The sequence below is a fragment of the Mobula birostris genome, chromosome 11 (assembly GCF_030028105.1).
Source record: "Mobula birostris isolate sMobBir1 chromosome 11, sMobBir1.hap1, whole genome shotgun sequence".
Classification (NCBI taxonomy): Eukaryota; Metazoa; Chordata; class Chondrichthyes; order Myliobatiformes; family Myliobatidae; genus Mobula; species Mobula birostris.
This window is the reverse complement of record NC_092380.1, coordinates 3,731,212-3,755,041: the sequence shown is the minus strand read 5'-3', so window position 1 is coordinate 3,755,041 and position 23,830 is coordinate 3,731,212. Positions and strand designations below refer to the sequence as shown.

Here is a 23,830-nt window from a genome sequence, read left to right as displayed (position 1 = left end):
TTACACAGGGAGGGTCCTGCCTCGGAGGCGGGTGGTAAACCTGCTGCAGACAGAGCATTTGGAGGAGGACGAAGCTGCAGCTTGTGGCGGGTTCAGACGGGTAGCCTGGGCAGGAAGCTTTAGGAAAGGGGGTTGGGATGGTGCTTGTGGACAACCTGTGGGAGGTGGGCAGGTTCAGAGAAGCAATATCAGGAACACCTCCTGGTCCATAGTGATTAGCAATAAGACCATAAGCTATCATCATCATGCGCTGTGTCATATGACATCATCATTATGCGCCGTGTGACATGGGAGATCATAGTCTTTCCATGACCACGATTGTCCTTGGCAAATTTTTCTGCAGAAGTGCTTTGCCATTGTTGCCTTCTGGGCAGTGTCTTTACAAGATGGGTGACCCCAGCCATTATCAGTACTCTTCAGAGATTGTCTGCCTGGTATCAGCGATCGCATAACCAGGACTTGTGATATGCACCATCTGCTCATACGACCTGCTCCCATGGCTTCATGAAACCCTGATCCGGTGGGGGGGGGGGGGGCTGCGGTTAAGCAGGTGCTACACCTTGCCCAAGGGTGACCTGCAGGCTAGTGGAGGGAAGGAATGCCTTACACCTCCTTTGGTAAAGATGTATCTATATCAATAACCTATCTCTCAACGTCAGCAAGACAAAGGAATTGGTTGTTGACTTCAGAAGGAGTAGCAGATCACACGACACAATTTACATCAGTGGTGCGCAAGTGGAACAGGTCAAAACTTTAAGTTCCTTGGGGTCAATATCACAAATGACCTGACTTGGTCCAACCAAGCACAGTTCACTGCCAAGAAGGCCCACCAGCGCCTTTACTTCCTGAGAAAGCTAAAGAAATTTGGCCTGTCCCCTAAAACCCTCACTAATTTTTATAGCTGCACCGTAGAAAGCATTCTTCTAGGGTGCATCACAACCTGGTATGGAAGTTGTCCTGTCCAAGACCGGAAGAAGCTGCAGAAGATCGTGAACACGGCGCAGCACATCACACAAACCAACCTTCCCTTCGTGGGCTCACTTTACACCGCACGCTGTCGGAGCAGTGCTGCCAGGATAATCAAGGACACGACCCACCCAACCAACAGACTTTTCGTCCCTCTTCTCTCTCCGGGAGAAGGTTCAGGAGCTTGAAGACTCGTATGGCCAGATTTGGGAACAGCTTCTTTCCAACTGTGATAAGACTGCTGAACGGATCCTGACCCGGATCTGGGCCGTACCCTCCAAATACCTGGACCTGCCTCTCGGTTTTTTTGCACTACCTTACTTTCCCTTTTCTATTTTCTATTTATGATTTATAATTTAAATTGTTAGTATTTACTAATTTTAACTTTTTAATATCTTTAATATTTAATATTTGTAATCCAGAGAGTGTGAAGCGCAGAATCAAATATCGCTGTGATGATTGTTTGTTCTAGTACCAATTGTGTGGCAACTATAAAGTATCTCCACCCTGCCAACCGTAAGAAATAGAATGAGAATTAGGCTATTCAGCCCACTGAGTGCGCTCCACCATTCTATCATGGCTGATTTATTACTCCTCTCAATCTCACACTCCTACCTCCTCCTGGTAACCTTTGACATCCTTATTAATCAAGACCTATCAACCTCTGCTTGAAACTTTCAGTTGGTGCTGCCTTCCGGTGTTCCTGTGGTAGCGCCCTCTGGTGGTTACTCAGTGCTGCTCGGTGGAAGAACAAGCTGGACCAGGACAATATATATTTTTTTTATTTTTGTGACTGTTTTTCTGAAATCATAACCATATGTGCTATTTGTACTGTGTGCTGTTGGTAAAGTATTTTGTACCTTGACCCATGTGGAACTGTTTTGTTCGCCTATAGTCATGTGGGGTTGAATGATAAGTAAACATTCAGCCAGAGACTCATTCCACCGAGATGCAGCACAGAGCGTCATAGGAAGTCATTCCTGCCTGTGGCCATCAAACTTTACAACTCCTCCCTTGGAGGGTCAGACACCCTGAGCCAATAGGCTGGTCCTGGACTTATTTCATAATTTACTGGCATAATTTACATATTACTATTTAACTATTTATTACTATTTTTCTATTACTATTCTATTACTATTTATTATTTCCATGACTATTACTATTTATTAATAGTACTATTACTATTTCTATTACTATTTAATTATTTATGGTGCAACTGTAACAAAAACCAATTTCCCCTGGGATCAATAAAGTATGACTATGACTATGATTAAACTTGAAATGAAATACATCCAATTAATCCACATCTGTCTGTGGCAATGAATTCCACAGATTCACCACCTTCTGGCTAAAGAAATTCCTCCTCATCTTTGAAAGGGAAGTCCTTCTACTCTGAGGCTGTGTCCCCTGGTCCTAGACTCTCCCCCCTACGGGAAGCATCCTCTCTACATCCACTCTATCTCGGTCTTTCAATGTCCGATATATATCAATGAAATCCCCCCTCCTTCTTCTGAACAGTGAGTACAAGCCAGAGTCATTAAACACCCCTCAGATGTTAATGTCCACATAGTTGAAATGAATTAGCTGGTGGAATAGAAAGGGAGGCAGGTCATCCACTGTGCCTGGCTAAAGTGTCTTTCGTCCATAGGTATCCTGAGGCCTGACAGTGGCAATGATCTATTCCAGCATTTTCACTTTCTTGTAATCTCTAATTGGGGAATACATCTTAAAGTGAAGAGGCACAGTTAGTGTCTCACTGAACAGGATCAGAAAAAGTTGTGGACAGTTGTAAACTCAGCCAGCTCCATCATGGGCACCAGCTCCCCAACATCCAGGACACCTTAAAAGGCGATGTCTCATAAAAGACGGCATTCATCACTAAGGACCCCCATCACCCAGGACATTCTCTCTTCTGAGGAGGGAAAGGAGGAGGTACAGGAGCCTGAAGACACCCACTCAGCGATTCAGGAACAGCTTCTTCTCCTCTGCCTTCCAATTTCTGAATGGACGTTGAACCCATGAACACTACCTCACTACTTTTCCTCTCCTTTTGCACTATTTAAGATTTTTTTTATATACTTATTGTAATTTATAGATTTTATTATTATGTATTGCATTGTGTACCTGCTGCAAAACAACTCATTTCACGACATGTGCTGGTGATACGAGACCTGATTGAGTGCCGGCCTTCAGTCTGGGAAAGTTTTCATTGCAGCCGCAGTACCGGCCCAAAATCCTCCAGGGGCCGCCTGTGCACACTCTAACTTTTGACTAAGTTGGCTGTTAGCCTGCAAGGCCAGGTCGTTTCCCCTCCCTCCTGCGTGCGGAATAAAGTCCCCGGTATTTCAAACTGTTATACTGCTTCATAAGTATTGCTTCCTCTGGAAGCAGTGAAACAGATTAACGGCGCCGCTGAAGGGTTTTGGCCCGAAACATCAACTGTACTTTTCCATAGATGCTGCCTGGCCTGCTGAGTTCCTCCAGCATTTTTGTTGCTTGGATTTCCAGCAGCTGCAGATTTTATTTTGTTTGAGATGAACGGTGCTGATTCCTTTTCCTGTTAAAGCTTGCAATGAATCAGAACCATTTAATATCGCAGGCATATGTCGTGAGATATGTTGTTTTGCAGCAGCAGTAGAATGCAAAGCTCCTGTCTTCCTGCATTCACTGTTGCACCTTATTCTTGAAGTGTTAATGTGTCGGAGCAAGTCAGTTTAAGTGCACGCGTCTTCTTCCTCTGTGCTCTTGTTACTGAGGGCAATATCCCACCAGCCTTGTTGAATATGCAGGGTTCCTTTAAAAGATCTCCAAAGTACAAGAGGCCACATTACCTTGCATCTGAATCAGGTTTATTATCATGGAAGTTTGTCATGAAATGTGTTGTTTTGTGGCAGCAGAACAGTGCAATACATTTGGTAGCGTAATGGTTAGCACAACGCTTTAGTGTACCGGCGGCCGGGGTTCGATTCCCACCACTGCCTGTAAGGAGTTTGCACGTTCTCCCCGTGACTGCGTAGGGTTTCCACCCTCAGTCCAAAGGCCGACTGGTGGGTAGGTGATTGGTTGGTTGCAAATTGTCCCATTATTAGGCTAGGGTTAAACTGGGTGATTGCTGGGTCGTGGGCCTACTCTGTATCTGATAATAAAATGAATACATAGTGCAAAGACAGCAAAATAATGAGTTATAAATACAAGACATTCTACAAATGTTGGAAATCCACACAAACACACACAGGCAGCATCTGTGGAGGGGAATGAACAGTCAATAGTTAGGTTCAAGAAGGCAGCTCGTCACCACCTTCTCAAAGACAACTAGGGATGGGCGATAAATGCTGGCTTAGCTGACAATGCCCACATCCTGTAAATAAATACATTTAAAAACAGAAAAAATAGACTTTAGGCCAAGATCTTTCTCCCAAAGCAAGGATTCATTTCCACAGATGCTTCCTGAGTTCCTCCGGCATTGTGTGTGTGTGTGTTGCTCTGCTCTGCAAAACAGTGAGGTACTGTAGTGTTGATGACACCCTCTGCCTTCCTGTTAGATCCCACTATCTGCAGTCCTTTGCTAACCACTACGCCACCAGATGTATTGCATTGTACTGCTGCCACAAAACAAGACATTTCATGACAAACACCATCTCCCCCCATCCTTCTCCCACCTGGCTCCATCTGCCCACCAACCCCACCTCCCTACTGGATATGCCTCACCCCTCCCTTGTGTCTCTTTGCATTGGCCGTCTCCCCTCTCTGCTCTCAGGCCTAATCAGGGTCTCAACGCAAAACGTTGGTCAGTCATTCCCTTTCCTCCACAGGTGCTGCCTGACCTGCTCAGTTCCTCAGAGATTTTTGTTTGGCCCGCATGTTTCCTAATTAAAGTTTAATTATATTCAACCAGACATGAATGTAGCCAAACAAAATGGCGTTCCTTCATGGCCAAGGTGCAAAACGCATTACCAACAGCAAACAGCACACTGCACATAATAAATAGCACGTATGGTTATGATTTCAGAGAAACGTACAGTTAAAAAGAAAAAAAACTAGATAACTACAGTCCCTGAGTGGCATGACTGTAGATTGTTCTGGTCCAGCTTGTTCTTCCACTGAGCAAACACTGGAGGGCAGCATCGACAAGCAAGCCCAACCCCCAACCCCTACAGATTCCAGCACCCCCAGATGAGGCTCCTGGCAGTACTTCATTGCTGGGATCATATCCTGGGGCTTTGAAAGGTGCAGTAGAATTTCAAGTTGTTATCATGTCGCCGAACAGATTGGCAATGTTTGTTTTGGTCAGCCAGACTCACCATAGCAACGTTCTATGTGCTGTCCATCTGCAGTTTGTACTAATACTCAGCCTTTGTTGTACCTGTCCTTCTAATGAGCTGTTTGGACTAGAGAGCATTGGGTTCCGAGGTCTCCAGAGCACTTGAATTTGTTCCTTGCTGCTTTAACGGCAGTTGTTGTTTTGTTTAATGCAAGTCATTAATTCTGTGCTTTCTGTTTAACCTTGTTGAATTTATTTTGACTGGCAAGGGTTTTCCGCATTCTGTGATTATTTAAGCAGACACCCAATTGGCGCTTATCGCGGGGTCCGAGCTTTGAGAAGGTTTCGTCCCACCATGTCGCTCGGACGAACCGCCGATGTTTTGTTGGAACTCTTATGAACAAACCCTTGTCGCCATCTCTACCTGGGCGTCTGTCTTGTGTTCTGTCATTGCCAGCGCACACTGTGACATGTCCCGTTTAAATAGACCACCATCTGGGAACAACTTCAGTTAAAGTTTAACCAGAAGCGTGCTATGCTTTCAGAACAGCAAACAAGGATGTGGTAGTCAATTCCAGATAACCTTTGCCTCAGGGAATAGGTGGTTTGGTCTGGTAGGACAATCAAGAAATCTGTGTATTGTAATTGCACCCCGTCATTACCCCTGTGCTGATAGTGTGAGCAGGTCATGAGATGTCTGGAATATTTGGTTCAGTGTCGTGTTACCTCACTGTATCAGTTTTTAAATTTAATTTTAGTTTAGTTAGAGATACAGCACAGCACCACGTTCTCCCGGCCCAACAAGCCTGCACCACCTAACTACACTCATGTGTCCAAATTAACCTCGGAACCCATACGTCTTTGGAACATGGCCAACCTGGTCCTATTGATCAGGGCTGGTTATGGTGCCTGTGGCTCTAATGAGAGAAAGAATCTTTCTTTTGTTGAGGGGCTCTGCAAGCAATCATCTCGATGACGGCATTCCTTCGAAAACCTCCCGAGCAAAGCCAACTTCAGGCAAAGCACCCAACTTGCAAAAGTTCGGAAATATCAATGCAAGCAAAGCAGATTCAACATCAAAATATTCTTTTTGTTCATCTTAAACAGAGGGCCAAGAAAATTGCATTTTAACTCACCGTACTCTGTGCCAAAAAAAACTCTCCAACTTCTCTCAGGAAAATATCAGCGTACTCCTTCCTCTACTGACAATCCCTCACCCAGTGTTTCCTCCCTCCACTATTTCTTCTTTCCAGCTTCACCCTGTGCCCCCGTGGTAGCATTAACCATTTTCACAAAGAGTGCTTTCTGTCCCTGTAAACAGTGTAACTACAGAACAAAATTCCAGGGCTGTTTCAAATCATGTCTCTCAGAATAGCTCGAGATGATTCTGAACTTTCTCGGTACCATTTTGTTTTCGAATTTTTAAACCAATGTGGAGCTTTAGAGATCAGTGGAAGGATCTGAAATGCTAGGGCCTGTCCTCCTACGGTCCCCAGCATCAACGACCCTCACCATTATGGTCCCTTCTCACTGCTGCCAACAGGAAGAAGGTACATGAGTCTCACGGCCCACACCACCAAGTTCAGGAACAGTTATCACCCCTCAACCATCAGGCTCTTGAACCAGAGGAGGTAACTTCACTCACCCCATCACTGAACCACTCCCACAACCCACGGACTTACTCTCTCAAGGACTCTTCATCTTATGTTCTCGATAATTATTATTATAATAATTACTCATTATTATTATTATTATTATTTCTTTATTTTTGTATTTGCAGAGTTTGTTGTCTGAATCAACACCCGTATTGTGCAGTCTTTCATTGATTGTATTTTGTTTCCCATATCTACTGTGAATGCCTGCAAGCATACGAATCACAGGGTTGTATATGGTACCATCTTTGCACTTTAATATTAAATTTGCCTTGAACTTTGATTTAACGGAGGTGTAAAAGAGAATTGATCTATGACCTTCCAAAGGCAGTATCAGATGGGACAAATTTAAAGTCAATTGACAAAAGATGCAGAGGGAAGATGGGAGAAGTTTCAGGCAGTGATCTGGGATAGCTGCTGAAAGGACTGTAGAAGTAGATTTAACAGGGACTTTCAAAGGGAGAGAGGTGGGGGGTTGGGGGTTTGAAACCTTTGGGTGTGTGGGGATAAATAGTGGATATTCCAAACTTCCAGTTTTGGTTCAACGGGAAGAATGGCCTCAGTTTCTACAGTTGGAATGAAAGGTGCCTCGGTGGTGACAGTCTACACAGGGGTCAATATGCCGTGTCGTTAGAGGCCGCAGTTAAACACCCTGAACCTCCCCGGGGGAACAGTGCAGGAAGTGCCTTTTACAGCCTCCTGATGTCCCGAAGCCCACTCAAGGCAAGGACACCCTTCTTGAAGAGGAGTAGTGAGCCATGGGGACAAAATGTTTCTGTGTACAGCAAGATCTCATACTGAGCACGCAATCCTGGTGGGTGTGGGGGTGGGGAGGGGGGCAATTTGAAAAATCCAACATTGATTGCAGTTGAATGTTGCTAGTGTGATGTGGGGGGTGTGTAGCAGGTAACAAAACAAAGCTGGGGATTAACAAATTGGAAATGAGTCAGTCGGGATTGGATCAATGCCCCTAACCTTCCACTCTCCACCCTCCCAGTCTGTTTATGAGCATGTGACAGAGATGGCATCCAGTGCCCTGGGTATTGATGGGTCTAGGAGGTGGTGGTAACCAATTCTAACATTATCTTGGTTGGCTTTTGAATCCCTTGGTTCCTAAAATTCTTTACCCAGAACTACAGAAACCTCCCAAAAATACAGATGGAGAAATTTCTACAAAAGGTCCCAACTCCTGCCTTATTGGCCTCATAGAGTATTTACAAAAGTCACACTGGGCATCCCATGCTGATGTCATCAAAAGGTGCAGAGTACTGGCCTTCTTATGCTGACATCATCAAAAAAGGTCAGAAGCCTTGATCATCCTGTGCTGACATAATCAAAAGGTGCTGAGCTTTGACCTTCTCATGCTGACATCGTCAAAAGCTGCTGAGTGTCGTGATGCGTTCAAGATGGTCCCTGTGACATCACCACTGATGGTCAGCCTCCCACACCTGGTGCACGAGCGGTCCGCTTTGGTTACGAGGTGACGCTGCGGATCCAGGTGATCAATCTGGTGACGCGCGAGTAAACACCGTAGTACTCCGGTCGGGCACAGCCATAACCAAAGCTCACAATTCCGGCCAAGAACCATCTGCCGCTCGACTCCGCGCACACCAGCGGTCCTCCAGAGTCGCCCTGTGGACCGGGAAGAGCATCAGGGTTATTGCCTGCCTACTGCTGGCGGGGCGGGGTGGGGTTGTAGGCGGCTGGGGTGGATGGCCTGTACGGAAGAACACAAGAACATAAGAAATGGGAGCAGGAGTCGGCTGTCTGGCCCGTCGAGCCTGCTCCACCATTCAACAAGATCATGGCTGATCTGGCCATGGACTCACCTCAACCTGCTGCCTTTCCCCCATAACCTTTAATTCCCCTACTATGCAAAAATCTGTCCAAACTTCTCTTGAATATATTTACTGAGGTGGCCTCCATTGCTTCATTGGGCAGAGAATTCCAGGTTCGCCACTCTCTGGGAAAAGCAGTTCCTCCTCATCTCCGTCCTAAATCTACTCCCTCAAATCTTGAGGCTATGTCCCCTAGTTCTAACCTACCAGTGGAAACAACTTCCCTGCCTCTACCTGTCCCTTACATAATTTTATATGTTTCTATAAGATCTCCTCTCATTCTTCTGAATTCTGGCAGGTACAGTCCCAGGTGACTCAATCCCTCCTCATAGTCTGACCCCCCTCATCTCTGGAATCAGCCTGGTGAACCTCCTCTGCACACCTCCAAAGCCAGTATATCCTTCCTCAAGTAAGGAGACCAGAACTGCACGCAGTACTCCAGGTGCGGCCTCACCAGTACCCTGCATAGTTGTAGTTGTGCTACTGCCTCTGGTACCTCACCATTCCCTCACGTTTTACCTTTCTATCACCTCGATGCACGAGGCTGGCGCGGCCCTGCAGCCTCATGAGCACTCGGAGAGCTCGCTGCCTTGATTGTGATATGGTGGCGTAGTCTCCGTCCCCTCCTGCACTCACTGACTCCAATCCCCCAACACAGACGCACAAGTTCAATGAAGAACTGAGGGAGCATCGCACTCCGCCCCCCACACCCCCACGCCTCACTGAGGGAGCAGCCTACGCCCACACACCTGGCTCACTTACTGAGGAAAACTGCATTCTTTTGGAGACTGACCTTTCCCTTAAGAACAGTGATGGAGCATTTCACTGTGTACTTTAGCAAAGCCCGTGTCTCCCAGCCGCCCAGACAGCAGAACCTACAACCCGGCGCTCTGCTCGCCTGGGATCTTGCTGTGCACTCATTTGCATTCACGCCGCCCATGTTACAGTGACAGCCCCGCGGATGCAGCTCGCCGACTGCACAGGGTGGGGTGGTCCCCTGAGGCCGTAGTCTCCACAGTAATAGAGGCAGGGTCTGCCCTTCCTGTAGCAGGTGGTCAACCCTGGCTGTACCTCCCCATGTGGCTCAGCCAAGGTGGACAGGACTTTCACCAGAGGCCCCGCTGCCTGGTTGATGCCGTGACTCCAGAAAGGAGCCACAGTCCTCTCTACTCACAGTCCGCCATTCATTAATACGCGAGGGCCCCTTGTCGGTCTGACTAAGTCAAAAGAAGCAGCCTTAGAAACTACTCTAGGGCAGGGTTCGCAATCATTTTTATGCCATGGACCCTCACCATTAACCGAGGGTCCGTTGTCCCCAGGTTGGGATTTTCTGCTCTAAAGTCGAACAGTGCTAGAGCACAGAAACAGGCTCTTTGGCCCATTTAGTTCATGCCAGCCTGGCCTTCTGCCTATTCCCATCTACCTGCACCCACAGGCCTCCATCTCTCATCCATCCACCTACCCAACTTCTCCTAATCATCTGCAATTTATCATCTGCAAATTTGCTGATCAGTGTCTCTAGAAGCAGGTGCAATGCCCAATTTATACTTCTACGTCAAATGCACACCGTAGGTACCGCGTACCCTACGCTGCAGGGTGACGTGCACCTCCCCAAAAGTGTAACTCACGCATCGCGGTGAAGCAGACCACAACAACTGTGATTGGTCCGCTTGGTAGCATCGCATTTCCGGTTGCTTTTGTCCACCATGTCTGTACACTGATGCTAAATAAATGGTTGGAGACAATGAACCAAATCGTCAAATCTACCTGCCTATATCTGAAAATATTTGAAATGCATTTCCTCGTCCATGTCTCTCACAAAGAAACTCAACACAGTGGCATAGAAACCCCACCGCCAACTAGTGTTGTGGCGGTGAATTGCAGAGCAACGCATACTTGCTATGGCGTAGGGCTACGCAGTAGTATAAATCAGGCCTACGGCGTAGCCCGTACGCACAGGCTTAAGAGGGTTATCGTTGTACCGTCAGAGGTTGGAGGAGTGAAGGGTGGAGGCAGGGCATCAGGCTGCACTGAACCGGTGACAAAAGAAAGACTGTCCACATCACCGAAACGGAAGGAAAATACAATATACAAAAGCCTGCAGAGGACAGAAACCTGAAATCAAGACAGAAATGTTGGAAACACTGATCAGACCGGGCAGCATCTGTGGGAGAGAATCAGAGTCCCCATCTCAGTTTGTAGAGACTCGGAAAGATGGGGGGGGTAGAAAGTTTTTCGAGCTTGGCCTGTACCTTTGGGTTCAAGGTCTCTGTGTCCTATAGGTCGTCCTATGTGAAGAAGCTTTAGGAAGCCATGGTGAATGGAAAAAGTATAAAACTGTTTGGGGTCTGGTGTTCTTGTTTCTATGTGGGCGATCTGTTAGTTTTTGTGTATGAGAGAGGGCGTTGGGGGTTTGATGCTATTGTTGTTGTTCTTTTTCACAAGGGAGGGGCGTTAGGGTTTGATGTTATTGTCGCTTTTATTGAGGTGGAGGGGGTTTGGGGTTTGATGCTCTAGTCACTGTTTTCTGTGTGGGCGACCTGTTAGTTTTTGTGCGAGGGAAGCGTTGGGGGGGGGGCGGGTTTGAGGTTTGACGTTCTAGCTGCCATTTTCCATGTGGGTTTGGGGTTTGCGAGTTCTGTTTCTTTTTCCTTTTCATGGGGGAGTTGATGTTTTTTCTCTCAACAACCCCCATGGTTTTTCTGTATTTCACGGCTATCTGGAGAAGGCGAATATCAGGGTTGGATTGCACAGGCATACTTTGACAGTGAAATGAACCTCTGGACCTTTAATCACCGCCAATTTGCTCTCATCGTCGGTGGCCAGTGGGCAAAGTGCAGAGAAATCGGAGAGATGTGTTCAGATTCAGGACTGCGAGTTCTGTTCAAGTTCAGTTCTGGTACAGGAGACGAGAATGGGCAGTGGACACAGGTCATAATACTGGATGCAGGGGTGGAACGGGTGAAGGTGCAGACTGGGGTATTCTGGAGAGGCTGAGAATGGCCAGAGGCTATTTATTTGCGAGGGAAGGGGTTCGGGCACAGAGCAGACCCTCTCACCCAATGATCCTTGTCGCCCTATTTAACCTTCCGAATCACAGGACAATTTACAATGACCAATTAACCTACTGTCTTTGGATTGTGGGAGGAAACCAGAGCACCTGGAGAAAACCCACACACACACAGGGAGAACATACAAAGTTTCTTACAGAGGGCGCCAGAATTGGAGTCTGAACTCCGACGCCCTGAGCTGTAATAGCTACGCTACTGCGGCGACCCATGGTTACAGTGGTCATGGAGTTGGGGTTCTGAGCCATTGGCACAGAAGGGAGCAGGGTTGAGTAGCGTTGAGAGTGGGGTGAGGTCAAGTTGGACGGGGAGGAGTTCAGAGAGATTATTGTGTCCTGGCGGGAAGAGGAGAGAACCAGCAGCGCCTAGCCAAGGAGTCAAACCTCTTGAGAGGCAAACGGGGGCGGGGGATTGTAGGGGGTGGAGATGCAAAGAGGATGGAAATATAAAGGGGTAATAGGGGGCGGTTGGCTGCATCAGGTCAGAGGTCGGGAGGTCGCGGGTCGGCGGTTGCTTCCTACAGAAGGACAAAGTTCGAGTTGTTGCTTTCCACGATGCTGAGAAGAAAATTCCGAAATTCCGAGACCTATGTGATGATTGGTGTGGACGATACTTTATATTGGTCTCTTTCTGTGTTTTCTGTTTTGCTGCTGATCGGCGGGTGCACGATACGTTACTTCTTTTGGGCAAGGGAGAGGTTGGGGATTTGGGGTCTGATATTCTTGTTCATGTCTGTCCATGTGAGTCATCTGTTAGTTTTTGTTGGGGGGAAAGAGGTTGAGAGTTTAAGGGTTTGATGTTTCAGCTGCTGTATCCATGTCTGGGTGGGAGATCTGTTAGTTTTTGTGTGAGGGAGAGGTTGGGAGGGGGAGTTGATTTAGGGGTTTGATGTTAACTGCCATGTCTGTGTCTGGGTGGGAGATCTGTTAGATCTTGTGTGCAAAGGTTGAATAGGTTAGGACTTTATTCCCTGGAACGTAGAAGAATGAGGGGAGATTTGATAGGGGTATATAAAATTATGATGGGTATAGATAGAGTGAGTGCAAGCAGGCTTTTTCCACTGAGGCAAGGGGAGAAAAAAACCAGAGGACATGGGTTAAGGGTGAAGGGGGAAAAGTTTAAAGGGAACATTGGGGGGGGCTTCTTCACACAGAGATGGTGGGAGTTTGGAATGAGCTGCCAGATGAAGTGGTAAATGTGGGCTCACTTTTAACATTTAAAAACTTGGACAGGTACTTGGATGGGAGGTGTATGGAGGGATATGGTCCAGGTGCAGGTCAGTGGGACGAGGCAGAAAAATGGTTCGGCACAGCCAAGGAGGGCCAAAAGGCCTGTTTCTGTGCTGTGATGTTCTATGGTTCTACGAGGGATTGGGAGGGTGGAGTTTGCAAGCATTTTCTTTTTATTTTGTTTTTCTGTATTTCACAGCTACCCGGAGAAGATGAATTTCAGAGTTGTATTCTGCATACATAACTTTGATAATAAAATAGACCTTTGACCTTTTGAACAAGATGGGCTCTAGTCCAAGGCACACAGCCAGTGAGGAACCTTAGTTACATCGTCTTGGCAATTAGGATTCTGGATAGAGATTGTACCTGGCAGGAGTCCTTCTTGCCCTCTGGGTAACCAGCACATATCATCTGGGGCGTGATGGAGTAGGAGTACGCTTCATTACAAACTGACTGATCCACCAGTTTCACGTCCACTTTCTGAAGAACATCTCCTACTGGACCTGAAAGGAAAGAACCACTGGTTTCCCCCGGTTTCTTTGGCTTGTTTCATCCCGTGCAGCCTCCTGTGTCTCTGGGATGTGGCCAGAAACACAGGGCGGCCAGTCTCACTCACACACACACAGGTACAATCACACGCAGAGTTACCAGGTCATTTCTACATCAACTGAACCTGCATCTACCCCTTTGTCGTTGGGTTTGGAGGCTTGTGTGCCTCAATGACCAGGAGAGCTATGTTCACTGAAGTCAGGGCTTTGTGCTTTGGCTCTTGGTAGGGTCACCCATGCCAAACCGGTCAAAGAGTAGAGGCCAGACTAAGAGTAGTTTACCGGTCCTCCGGGTTCGGGGGTTCAGCTCAGGGGTAACAACCCTGACTGGTAAAACAAGACAGTTACGGAGACAGCAATGAAGAATCCTTCTACATCTGAGTGTGACGGTATTCCTGAGTCTCCACCTGGGACTTGCATGACTGACAGTAGTGAAAACCGAGAGGAGGCTACAGACACGATGAAGAAAGCCCTGAACATCATGGGAGATGGAGGACCTTCATTGCTGCCCTGTACACCAGCAGTGTAATGGCCAGTAAGTCACCACTTCCACCGTCAGCTCATTCCACACTCTCATGCCCCTCTGAGCAAAGAGGTTCCTCCTCATGTTCCCCTTAAATATTTCATCTTTCATCCTAAAACCATCTTAAAACATTCTAGTCTCACCCAACCTCAGAGGAAAAAGCTCCATGTATTTACTCGATCTACGTCCCTCTTAATGTTGCATACCTCTATAACATCTCCCCTCATTCTCTGACGCTCTAGGTAATAGTCCTAATCTATTCAATCTTTCTTTCAAGTCCCAGCAACACCCTTGTCAGTTTTTTCTGTACCCTTTCAAGCCCATTGATATCTTTCCTGTAGGTAGGTGACCAGAACTGTGTACAATACTCCAAATTATGGTCTATCATTGTCTCACACAACTTCAACATAACATCCCAACACCCATACTCTTCGTCTCTGCACACTCTCTTAGTCCGGGTTCTTCACCCTTCCTTTTCAGTCCTGATGAAGGGTCTCTGCCCTGAAATGTCGACTCTTTATTCACTTCCATAGATGCCGCCTGACGTACTGAGTTCGTCCAGCATTTTGTGTGTGTTACCTTTACCCAGCGCCCTGATTAATAAACTCCAACATGCCAAAAGTTCTCTTTACAACCATGTCTCCTGTGATGCCACGTTCAAGGCATTATTTCCTTCTCCAAAACTACTTCCCTTTCTCCCATTGTCCACTCTCCTCTCCAATCAGACTCCTTCTTCTTCAGCCCTTTATCCTTTTTCCACCAATCACCTCCCAGTTTCTCATGTCATCCTCACTTCCCCTACCCTCCTGGCTTCTCCAGTGTGTACACCTCCTCCTCCTCCCCCTCACCTCCTTCTCCCCTCACCTCCTCCTCCCTCCTCACCTCCTCCTTCCCCTCACACCTCCTCCTCTGGCTTCTTCACCCTTCCTTTGAAGTCCCGATGGAGGGTCTCAGCCCACTCACTCTTCATTCCTCTCCCTAGAGGCTGCCTGACCTGCTGAGCTCCTCCGGCATTTTGTGGGTGTTGCTCCGGATTTCCAGAGGAATTGCAGATCTGTTTCCCAGATCCCTTTGTGGTACTGCACATCCGTTGTCAGGGAGAAATGTGCAAACTCCACTGAGGCAGCATCAGAGGTCAGGACTGAACCTGGGTCACTGGTGCTGTGAGGTGTCACCTTTACCAGCACCGCCCCGCCGTGATGCGTCAGCTGGCAGATCTCTCTCTCTACATATGTTCACTCCTTCTCTCTTTCCCTCTTTCCCCCTCTCTGTCTGGTAACCACACCTATGAGAGCAACACGCACAAAATGCTGGGGGAGCTCAGCAGGTCAGGCAGCACCAGTGGAAATGAATCAACAGTCAACGGTTCAGGCTGGGCTCTTCATCAGGACTGAAAAGAAAGGGGGAAGGTGGCAGAATGAAAAGGTGGGGAGCGGGGAAGAAGACAGGTGAAGTCAGGTGGTTGTGAAAGGCAAAGGGCTGGAGAGGAAGGCATCTAATAGGCGAGGAGGAGAAAGGGAAGGAGGAGGGGGCACCAGGGGAGGTGATAGGCAGATGAGGAGAAGAAGTAAGAGGCCAGAGTGGGGAATAGAAGAAGAGGGGAGGGGAAGAAAAAATTCGGAAGGAGAAGTCGATGTTCATGCCATCAGGTTGGAGGCTACCCAGACAGAATATAAGGTGTTGCTCCTCCACCCTGAGAGAGGCTTCATTGTTGGACTGGGAATTGGCCCACGGGAAACTCCGCTCTTTGTGGACGGAGCGGTAGTGAGAGGGCCCGTTACTGTGTTTTCTCTCGAACTAAAATAGAAAAGAAACTTACCGGCCTTCATGCATCATTCACAGGGCGTGTTTCTGCACTGTATGTTGTGTGAAGGCCACTGAGTGTATGTTGGTCTTCCGCTGCCGTAGCCCATCCACTTTAAAATTCGACACGTTGTGTGTTGAAGGGCATCTCTAAGCACACGTCTGTTGTCACCTTCCTGTCATCTTCAATCAGTCTGGCCATTCTCCTCTGATCTCTCTCATTTACAAGGTGTTTCCACCCACAGAGCTGCCACTCACTGGATGTTTTTTGCTTTTTTTGCACCATTCTCTGTAAACCCTATAGAGACTGTTGTGCATGAAAACCCCAGGAGATCAGCAGTTTCTGAGATACTCTGACCATCCTATCTGGCACCAACAATCATTCCACGGTCAAAGTCACTTAAATCACATTTCTTCCCCATTCTAATGTTTGGCCTGAACAACAACTGAACCTCTTGATCATGTCTGCATATTTTTTGAGCATTAAACCGCTGCCACGTGATTGGCTGATTAGATATTTGCATTAAGAAGGAGTGCAGGTGTACCTAATAAAGTGGCCACTGACTGTACAGTACTGTGCAAAAGTCTTAAGCATGTATATAAATGATATCGTATCTGTTAAATAGGGGCCGTGGACAATTCTGATTTGATGGAGAATGGATGTGAAAGCACAGAGGAACATCTGGAGAAATTTCTGAAACGCCTGTTCGCTGCTGTCGTTACTGTGTGGTTGGGAATCTTTGGGAGGGTAGGCCTCAAAATCCCCGGCCTTGCCTGCTGTTGGCGACCGAGAAGGAGGTCGAATCGTTCGGACAGAGATGGCGCTCAGTTCTCGGTGTCAGAGAGCTGATTGGAGCTTGAAGTTTTCAGATGACTCAGAGTCGGATTGTGGTCGGGCATGGCAGGGAGAGTTTTTCTTCCTTCTCCCGCCTACGTGAGATGTGGGACATTTGAGAGACTTTGAACTTTACTGCGCTCATGGACTTCTTCATCAAGTTATGGTATTGTTGCACTGTTTGTAACTATATGTTATAATTATGTGGTTTTGTCAGTTTTACCAGTCTTGGTCTGTCCTGTGTTTTGTGATATCACACCGGAGGAAATAATGTATCATTTCTTAATGCATGCATTACTAAATGACAATAAAAGAGGACTACGTGTCTTTATAATCTAAATACAGCTAGGGTGCCTAAGAGTTTTACACAGTCCTGTAGTAATTTTATGTATTGTACTGTACTACTGCCACAAAAAAACAAATTTCCTGACATCTGAGTGATGATAAACCTGATTCTGATATGGTTCTCTATTGTGGACAGAGAGTGGGAAGGGGCAGGGAGAGGGGAATCATGGTTGGGAAAAGGGGAAGGGAGAGGGGAGGGAGCGGGAAGCACCAGAGAGACATTTTGTGTTGATCAATAAACCAATTGTTTGGAATCAAATGACCTTGCCCGGTGTCTCAGGGCTGGGGGTGTCTGCACCCACACCACCCCCTACCCCTGGCTCTCCTCCTCTGCCACCTGTCCCACATCTTTCCCACGGGGCTCTACCCTCACCATTCCCAACATCCTTTGCTCCCGCCAGATTTACAAACTGGCTCTCCACTCTACGTTGACAAATACAGTAGTGTGCAAAGTTCATAGACACTCTGGGATTAAGGCATCTGTTAGTCTTGCGAGACCATGGATCTGCGCCTGGAAAGTCTTCACTCTCCAGGGCACAGGCCTGGGCAAGGTTGTATGGAAGACCAGCAGTTGCCCGTGCTGCAAGTCTCCCCTCTCCACGACACCAATGTTGTCCAAGGGAAGGGCATTAGGACGCATACAGCTTGGCACCGGTGTCGTCGCAGAGCAATGTGTGATTAAGCACCTTGCTCAAGGACACAACACATTCCCTCGGCTGGGGCTCGAACTCATGACTTTCAGGTTGCTAGTCCAATGCCTTAACCACTTGGCCACGTGCCCACACCCTAGCAGTATATATATATATATCTAAGACTTTTGCACTGTACTGTACATAGGGCTTTCAACATTGCAAAATGGCTGAAGGTGTTTGACAGGCAAGTTACCAAACAAAAGGCGGCACCAAGCTATAAAAACAAATGGGTCAAAGTTCAAAAAGAGGTGTGTGTCAATGAGGAGGGAGTAGGGATGGGTAGGGAGATATGAAACCTTGAGGGTGGGAGGACTGGAGGAGGAATTCTTGCTGAAGAGATATGCAGACGAGCTTTTGAATCATCAAGGCACTGGGCACTGGACCAAGAACCGGTGGACGTGACCATGTGGGCAGATACTTCGTGGTCTTAAAGGATGTGCTGTCCCAAAGGGATTCTTCCCTAAACTCACTGGCTTTAGGAGCTTGTTGAGGAAATGTCAGAGATTAGCAACTGGTCAGCAGAATGTCTGACTGCTGGCAGATTACACTCAGAGGGACAAAATGACATGACGTTTGGTGGAGTGGGGCCAAGGAAGGACCGGGAGCCATTAAATGACGCTGTAATGGCGTTGCCAGTGGCTGTGTAGCATGGTGTCTGTGCTCGGGTTGGGGGCTAGCCACTCCTGGCAGTGCTGCTCTCCGCTGTTCGACCAGTGGAATGACAGGCTGGATTGCCGGGAGCTGTACCATCAACCTCATGTTGCTCAGGGTCTGCGATTGTACATGAGTTCTCTTGCGTAACAATGTGTGTGAGCTTTTTTTAATCTCTCGCTGATGTGAATGTATGTTGTTCACCTTGGCCCCACAGGAATACTGACTCATTTGACTGTATCCACGTATAGTCTGAATGATAATTAAACTTGACTTGGTTATGCTCGCCACTTGGCAAATGAGAAGGAAAATGGGGTAAACACGAGTGATAATCATGCCTCATCTCTGCAATCGTTTCACATTTCATCTTTCACTCTCTTCCTGTGACACTGGAGACGCCGGCGCGGCCAATTTCGACAGAGCACCCAGCACGGCCTTGTGACAGCATGGCACGGGAACCACGTCACTCACCTTTTTCCTCGGTCGCTCCCCAGCCCGTGACCCAGCACAGCTGGCCTGCTTCGAAGACGTGCGTCGTGGCAGGGAGGCAGATTGGGCAGATGGTTGGCGCGAGGGGCACGGGCTGGTCTAACTTGAGGAGGGCCACGTCGTTGTTGGATTTTTCTTCATCATAGTAAGGGTGGACAATGATTCTCTGTACCTTGAAGCTGAGTTCATTACTGCCCACGGTGCTCAACTTGAACTTGCCAAGATAGACTGTCCAAAACTCTGGTGGTGCATGACTGCAAGGGGAGGTGGAGGAGGAGTCTAGATCATAAAACACTTCAGCACAGTACAGGCCTTTGTTCCAATCACTTAATCTATTCCAAGATCAATCCAACTCTTTCTTCCATGGTCTTCTACCATCTCCTATCAGATTCCCCCTTCTCCAGCCCTTTACCTCTTTCAGCTATCAACTTCCCAGCTCTTTACTTCACCCCTCCCCCTCCCCCGGTTCCACCTATCACCTACCATCTCGTACTTCTTCCTCCCTCTCCTCCCATCTTCTTGCTCTGACTTCTCATCTTTGTTTTCCCAGCCCAGATGAAGGGCCTCGGCCCAAAACATTGATTCTTTACTCTTTTCCATAGATGCTGCCTGGCTGCTGAGTTCCTCCAGCACTTTCTGTGTGTTGTTCGGATTTCCTGCGTCTGCAGATTTTCTCGTTTCAATGTAATCCTTCCCTCCTTCATTGCCCTCCATTTTTCTTTCATCCACGTGCCGATCTAAAAGTTTCTTAAGTATCCCTAATGTATCTGCCTCTAGCACCACCCCTGGCAGTGCGTTCCACACACTCACCATTCTCTGTGTAACAATACCACCTCTGACCTCCCCCCTATACTTTCCTCCAATCGCCTTATTACTATGGCCTCCTTGTATTAGCTATTTCCACCCTGGAAACTGTCTCTGGTTGTCAACTCTCTCTATGCCTGTTATCATCTTATTCACCTCTATCAAGTCACTTCTCATTCTCCTTCATTCTACAGAGAAAACCTTGAGCTCCATCAACCAATCTTCAATAGACTTGCAACACACATCAAAGTTGCTGGTGAACGCAGCAGGCTGGGCAGCATCTCTAGGAAGTAGTCCTTACTAGTCCTGACGAAGGGTCTCGGCCTGAAATGTCAACTGTACCTCTTCCTAGAGATGCTGCCCGGCCTGCTGCGTTCACCAGCAACTTTGATGTGTGTTGCTTGAATTTCCAGCATCTGCAGAATTCCTGTTGTTTGCGTTCAAAAGACTTGTCTTCTAGTTCCGGCAGCATCCTGGTAAATCTCCTCTGCACCCTCTCTAAAGCTTCCACGTCCTTCTAATAATGAGATGAACTGAACACAATGCTCCAAGTGTGGTCTAACGAGAGTCTTACAGAGTCACAACATTATCTCATGGCTCTCAAGCTCAATCCGCTGTGATGGCCATCACCATTTGCATTCTTAATCCCTCTATCAACTTGCAAAGCATCTCTGAGGGATTAACGGATGTGGACCAGAAGACCCCCTGCTTCTGCTATGAATCCTTCCATTAACCCAGCGCTTCGCCTTCAATCTTGACCTTTCAAATCGAATTGTAATCAGAGCCTGAAGATTCACTAGAATGATTCCAGGAATGAGAGGGTTAACATATGAGGAACGTCTGTCCGCTCTTGGACTGTATTCCTTGGAGTTTAGAAGAATGAGGGGAGACCTCATAGAAACATTTTGAATGTTGAAAGGCATGGACAGAGTGGATGTGGCAAAGTTGTTTCTCATGATGGGGGAGTCTAGTACGAGAGGGCATGACTTCAGGATTGAAGAGCGCCCATTCAGAACATAGATGCGAAGAAAATTTTTTTAGCCGGGGGTGGTGAATCTATGGAATTTGTTGCCACGGGCGGCAGTGGAGGCCAAGTCATTGGGTGTATTTAAGGCAGAGATTAATAGGTACCTGAGTAGCCAGGGCATCAAAGGTTATGGTGAGAAAGCGGGAGAGTGGGACTAAATGGGAGAATGGATCAGCTCATGATAAAATGGCGGAGCAGACTCGATGGGCCGAATGGCTGACTTCTGCTCCTTTGTCTTATGGTCTTCATAGTGGTTTGATCCTGGACTGGACGCCAGGAGCCTCTGAGGGGGGAGCTGGAGGGTGTTGTAAGGGGATAACACGAGGTGAGGTTGATAGAAGAGTTTGACGTTGATCAGTTCTGCACATCTATGCTCACATCAGTCTACTGACGCGCAGTAGAGAGTACCCTGACAGGTTGCATCACTGTATGGTATGGAAACTGCATGGCAGTGGACAGGAAGGTCCCACAGCAGGTAATGAAAACTGCCCAGTGTATCACTGGCACCAGCCTACCCCCAGTCAAGGACATATATACAGAAAGGTGCCGGAAAAGGGCCAGCAACGTCATGAAGGGTCCCACACACCCTGCTCACGGACTGTTTGTCCCACTCCCATCAGGGACGATGCTACGTAGCACCCACAGCAAGACCACCAGACGCACAAGCTGTTCCTTTCCCCAAGCAGTAAGGCCGATCAACACCAAATGACATGAAATAGTCTTGAATCTTGGATCTACCTGCCGGGGAAGCAGTGGGCTGCGGACAGCACCCAGTGTTCATTAATCAGCATCCCTCCGCAGATGTGCTGGCCGTAGATCTGCAGGCTTGCTTGCCAAGGCCACTCCCCCTCCGTTGAATTGGTCCCGCCAACAATTCGGCTCTTGCTCATCTGAAAGCCGCATTCTGAAGAACGAGGAAGCCACTTGTTAATTGGGATCTGAATCGGGTTTTTTGTCACTGATGCATGTCGTGAGATTTGTTGTTTTGCTGCAGCAGTACAGTGCAATACAAAGCTTCAATAAGAACCTGTTAAGCAAAATCATGCCAGTAGAGATCAAAACAGCAAGGCAGTGTTCATGCACCATTCAAAAACCAGAGTGTGCCCTCTTCTCATCACTACCATCAGGGAGAGGGTACAGCAGCCTAAAGACACACACTCAGGAACAGCTTCTTCTCCCCTGCCATCAGATTTGAATGGACCCATGAACACTACGTCACTAATGTTTTATCCCTCTCTGTCAATACTAATTATTTAATTTCATTTTTATTTACATTGTTAGAGTGATTTTTGGGTTTAGGACAGGAACTGACTTTGGTTACTGGTCTTCCCATCTGAAAGTGTATTGTGCATTTAATTTGGAGTGCAGCTCTGAACAACAGTTTCCTAAAAGCTGTGAATCCCGGTCCAGGCAATGCTGATTAAAATTCATTTGGATGTCTGTGGTGTGGCTGTGAAGGTTGTATGTAGTTTCAAAGAAAGCATTGTCCATACATTGTAAGTATGGAATTGTCCTTTGATGTTTGGCACATAAAATATGGAGCCCCACGATGGGTTAGCAGACCTTTCCACCAAAAGTGTCTCCATATGATACCTGCTGTACTTTGTTTCGTTGATTGAAAATACGGCTTTGTATCTACCAGTAATTTTCTCCAGTGACTTTGTTCATGGAACAAACAAACATACCAGAGAAAGCCTACAGATGCTGGAAATCCAAAGCAGCAAACACAACAAAATGCTGGAGGAATGCAGCAGGCAATGTCTATGGAAATGAATATAGTGCCTACAAAAAGTATTTGTTCCCCTTGGAAGTTTCCATGTTTTATTGTTTTACAACATTGAATCACAGTTGGTTTAATTTGGTGTTTTAGACACTGATCAACAGAAAAATATTCTTTCGCGTCAAAGTGAAAACAGATCTCTACAAAGTGATCTAAATTAATTACAAATATAAAACACAAGATAATTGATTGCATAAATATTCACCCCCTTTAATCATAGCAAATAATCACTAGTGCAGTCAATTGGTTTTAGAAGTCACATAATTGGTTAAATGGAGATCACCATGTGCAGTTAAGGTGTTTCAATTGATTGCAGTAAAAATACACCTATATTTGGAAGGCCCAGCTGCTGGTGAGTCAGTATCCTACACCTCGAAGATAAAAGAACACTCCAAACAACACTGCGAAAAGGTTGTTGAAAAACACAAGTCAGGAGATGGATATAAGAAAATGTCCAAGTCACTGAATATCCCTTGGAGCACAGTTAAGTCAATCATCAAGAAATGGAAACAATATGGCCCAGCTGTAAATCTGCCCAGAGCAGGCCGTCCTCAAAAACTGGGTGACTGTGCAAGAAGGGTCCGGTGAGGGAGGCCACCAAGAGACCTATGACAACTCTGGAGGAGTTACAAGCTTCAGTGGCTGACATGGGAGAGACTGCGCATACAATTGTTACCCAGGTGCTTCACCAGTCGCAGCTTTATGGGGGAGAGTGACAAAGAGAAAGCCACTGTTGAAAAAGAACTCCTGTGAAATCTCAGCTAGAGTCTGCCAGAAGGCATGTGAGAGACTCTGAAGTCAGCTGGAAGAAGATTCCATGATCTGATGAAATCAAAATTGAGTTTTTTGGCCATCAGATTAAACACTATATCTGGCATAAACCAAAGACCACACATCATCAAAAACATAACATTCCCATTGTGAAGCACGGTGGTGACTGCATCATGCTGTGGGATGCTTCACTGCAGCAGGCCCTGGAAGGCTTGTGAATGCAGCAAAATACAGGGAAACCCTGGAGAAAATCACGATGCAGTCTGCAAGAGAACTGTGACTTGGGAGATTTGTTTTCCAGCAAGACATAAAGCATAGAGCCAAAGCTACACAGGAATGGCTTAAAAACAACAAATTAATGTCCTGGAATGGCCAAGTCAGAGTCCAGACCTCAATCCACTTGAGATTTTTTGGCTGGATTGAAAAGGGTTGTTCACTCACGATCCCCATGCAATCTGACAGAGCTTGAGCAGTTTTGTAAAGAATGGGGAAAAGTTACAACATCCGGATGTGCAAAGCTGATAGAGACCTATCCACACAGACTCAAG

General features: G+C 47.1%; 1 protein-coding gene across 2 annotated transcripts in view; it reads right to left on the bottom strand.

Annotated features, from left to right (window-relative positions):
* Positions 1 to 6,966: 6,966 nt before the first annotated feature.
* The window catches only part of tmprss6 (transmembrane serine protease 6), a 92,882-nt gene continuing 76,018 nt past the window's right edge, over positions 6,967 to 23,830 (bottom strand). The window contains exons 15-18 of one of the 2 annotated variants that reach the window (XM_072271506.1): positions 21,470 to 21,635; positions 18,883 to 19,154; positions 13,381 to 13,517; positions 6,967 to 8,511 (exon numbers count right to left, since the gene is read on the bottom strand). In XM_072271506.1, the coding sequence (XP_072127607.1) occupies positions 8,353 to 8,511; positions 13,381 to 13,517; positions 18,883 to 19,154; positions 21,470 to 21,635 (734 nt within the window). In that variant the 3' untranslated portion in view covers positions 6,967 to 8,352. Of the gene's footprint in view, positions 8,597 to 13,380; positions 13,518 to 18,882; positions 19,155 to 21,469; positions 21,636 to 23,830 lie in introns of both variants that reach the window. The other variant, XM_072271507.1, reaches the window with a different exon arrangement.